The sequence below is a fragment of the Microtus ochrogaster genome, chromosome 6 (genome assembly GCF_000317375.1).
Source record: "Microtus ochrogaster isolate Prairie Vole_2 chromosome 6, MicOch1.0, whole genome shotgun sequence".
In the NCBI taxonomy this organism is placed as follows: Eukaryota; Metazoa; Chordata; class Mammalia; order Rodentia; family Cricetidae; genus Microtus; species Microtus ochrogaster.
The window spans coordinates 21841783-21844249 of NC_022013.1; the positions used below are offsets into that span (position 1 = coordinate 21841783).

The 2467-nt window shown below is 43.1% G+C and overlaps 1 protein-coding gene across 5 annotated transcripts in view; it reads right to left on the minus strand.

The window, feature by feature from the left end:
- Positions 1 to 2467, minus strand: part of Srgap2 (SLIT-ROBO Rho GTPase activating protein 2) — a 225990-nt gene that overhangs the window by 53589 nt on the left and 169934 nt on the right. For 4 of the 5 annotated variants that reach the window (XM_005348323.2, XM_026779645.1, XM_013346756.2 and 1 more), the window contains exon 8: positions 917 to 1141. In XM_005348323.2, coding sequence (XP_005348380.1) covers positions 917 to 1141 — 225 coding nt within the window. The remainder of the gene's footprint in view (positions 1 to 916; positions 1142 to 2467) is intronic. The other variant, XM_013346755.1, reaches the window with a different exon arrangement.

The window sequence follows — 2467 nt, forward strand, 5'->3', positions numbered from 1 at the left end:
ATATATATATATATCACCATTGCTGTCAGGTTAGAGCAGGGTTTTCTAAAGAGTCTAGCTGCTAATCCCAAGGGAAGCACTGCGCATGGCAAGAGCACACTGCTGATTTGAGTGGCCTCTTCTTATCTAGTCCTCTAGGTCTCACTACTGTGGGGAACTGAGGAAGCTTTGAGTGAATGTGTAAAAAGTGGATGAAGTCCTGAATGAATGTGTATTGTTGGCATGGGCTTAGCCATGTCAAGGATCAATGCCTCAGACCTGTGGGAACAGCAAAGCCTTCCCCATACTGGCTAGACTTTGAACTAGCAAAGCCTTCCTCTGGTCTGAGTGTGAATGTTGAGAGTGTGTGCAAGAAAAAGTGTTTATGATCAATGATCAACTGATCAATGTGTGCAAAAGCTAACAACTGAAGCTTCCATATCTAGGATGGTCACAGCCTGAGATTGTTAGCCTATAGATACCTACCAATATCAGCTAACTCCTCTCCTTGTGCTCTATATAATAAACATGCTGAGGTCCTGGTTTATTTTATAGTTGGTATTCTCCATCAGAGCTATCACAACTTATGTGACTCTTGCTTTTCAGACCATGTATCTGTGCTTTTCTTCATTCCCTGGGCACTCCCCATCAGGTTTCTGGTACACAGTTACTTGGGACTGTGGACTACCCTCTGGGAGACTATCCACTATACAGTTTCGGCCAGTTCACTTAGATGGAACATAAGCCTAGGCTCAGGGATAAGCACATCAGTCAAAATCAAAAGGATATACTGCAGGGTCTGAAAGAATAGAGTGTAACTTACCTGACAGGAAGCCCCTCTCCTTTGGATGTGGTCTATATGTAATAAAAACTATACATACATCTAAGTACATTCAAGTCCCGTTGGGGAAAGGTGCAGGACAGGGAATGGTCTTACCATATCTCCCATGTGGGGCTGGAATTCAAATTTCATAGGGGGACAGAAAACATTGTTGTACATCTCCATGAGTCGCTGTTTGTCACTGGTGGCATCTAAGTTTTCTACTGCATTTTCGATAGCATCCAGACCCTCATGTTTCGATTGTTCCAGATTTAATTCAGCAGACAAGAAAGTGCGCAGGGCCCGGTTCAGGCTAGCATGGTAGCCTAGGTCACAACACTGCTGTGGGAAGAAGGCAAATAAGTATACCTCAGCTATTCCAAGGCCTGACAGAAAGGGAAGAAGTCTCTGGGGCAGATTTGACCATATCAAAGTGACTGACTGGCTGCAATAGGAAGGAAACTGATATGACTTCCAAGACCTGGGTAAGATTTCTTAGTTTTGGCCTTTTAGGTCAGAGGTTAGGCATATCATGTAGGGCACTGAGGTGGTTAGAAAGAATATCTGTAAGAACCCAAGGACAAATGCTATTGTATAAACGTAAGAATTGCCAAGAGTTAAAGAATTCTGTTCTATTTTCTGGTTTGTCTGGGGATGTCATAATGACAAATTTCAACAATAGTAATGCAGCCTGTCATGGCTCCTTGAGGGCTGTTATGGTTAGAAGCCACTACACAAGAAGCTTGACAGGCCAATGCAGCACTAAGAAGTCAAAAGTTTAGAGTGCTGCCTTAGTAGCAAATTCATATACACTCAACTCTAGGTAGGCACGGAAAGGAGGGAATGGAAGGTTGATGCGGTCATGACGTCAACTTTCAGTGCTCTGGGACAGGACTGAGCCGAAGAAAGCTACACTAAAAAGTTCTAAAGTAAGTGTTACTGGGGAAATTCTAATGATGTTTCTGATTTTCAACAACAAAAATGAAAAGAAGAAAATGCTATGAAAGAGGCAATTGCAGGGGTTGGGGAATGTAGTCAACTGGAAAATGCTTTGTCTAGCATGCATGAAGACTTAGGTTTGATCCCCAGCACTGCATAAACTGAGAGTGGCGGTATAGGCCTGTAACCTCAAACATTCAGGAGGGGAAAGCAGCAAAAATGAACAGAAGTTCAAGGTCATCCTCAATCTTCAGTTACACAGTCAATTCAAAGCTAGTTTCTGTCTTTAAACAAACAACAAAAACCAGAGCTAGAGGGATAGCTCAATTACCAAAGTCCTTGTGGTACAAATAAGAGGATTTATGTTTGATCACAAACCTACGTGAAAGAGCTGGAGAGGTATCTGTAATCTTAGCACTGACGAGCTAGCTGAAGAAAGCGGCTTGATGGTTAGCTGGCTAAGATGAACCTTTGAGAATTTGTCTCAAAAAAACAAGGTCAGGGCTTGAGAGATGGTTGTGTAGTTAAGAGTGCTTACTTCTCTTACAAAAGACCTGAGTTTGGCTCCTACTACTCATGTCTAAAGCTCATAAATAATTCCAGATTCAGGAGATCTAACACCCTCTTTTGGACTCACATGGGTACCTGTACTCATGTGCACATATTCATCACCCACCACCACCACCACCACCACCACCACCACCACCACCACCACCACCACCACCACCA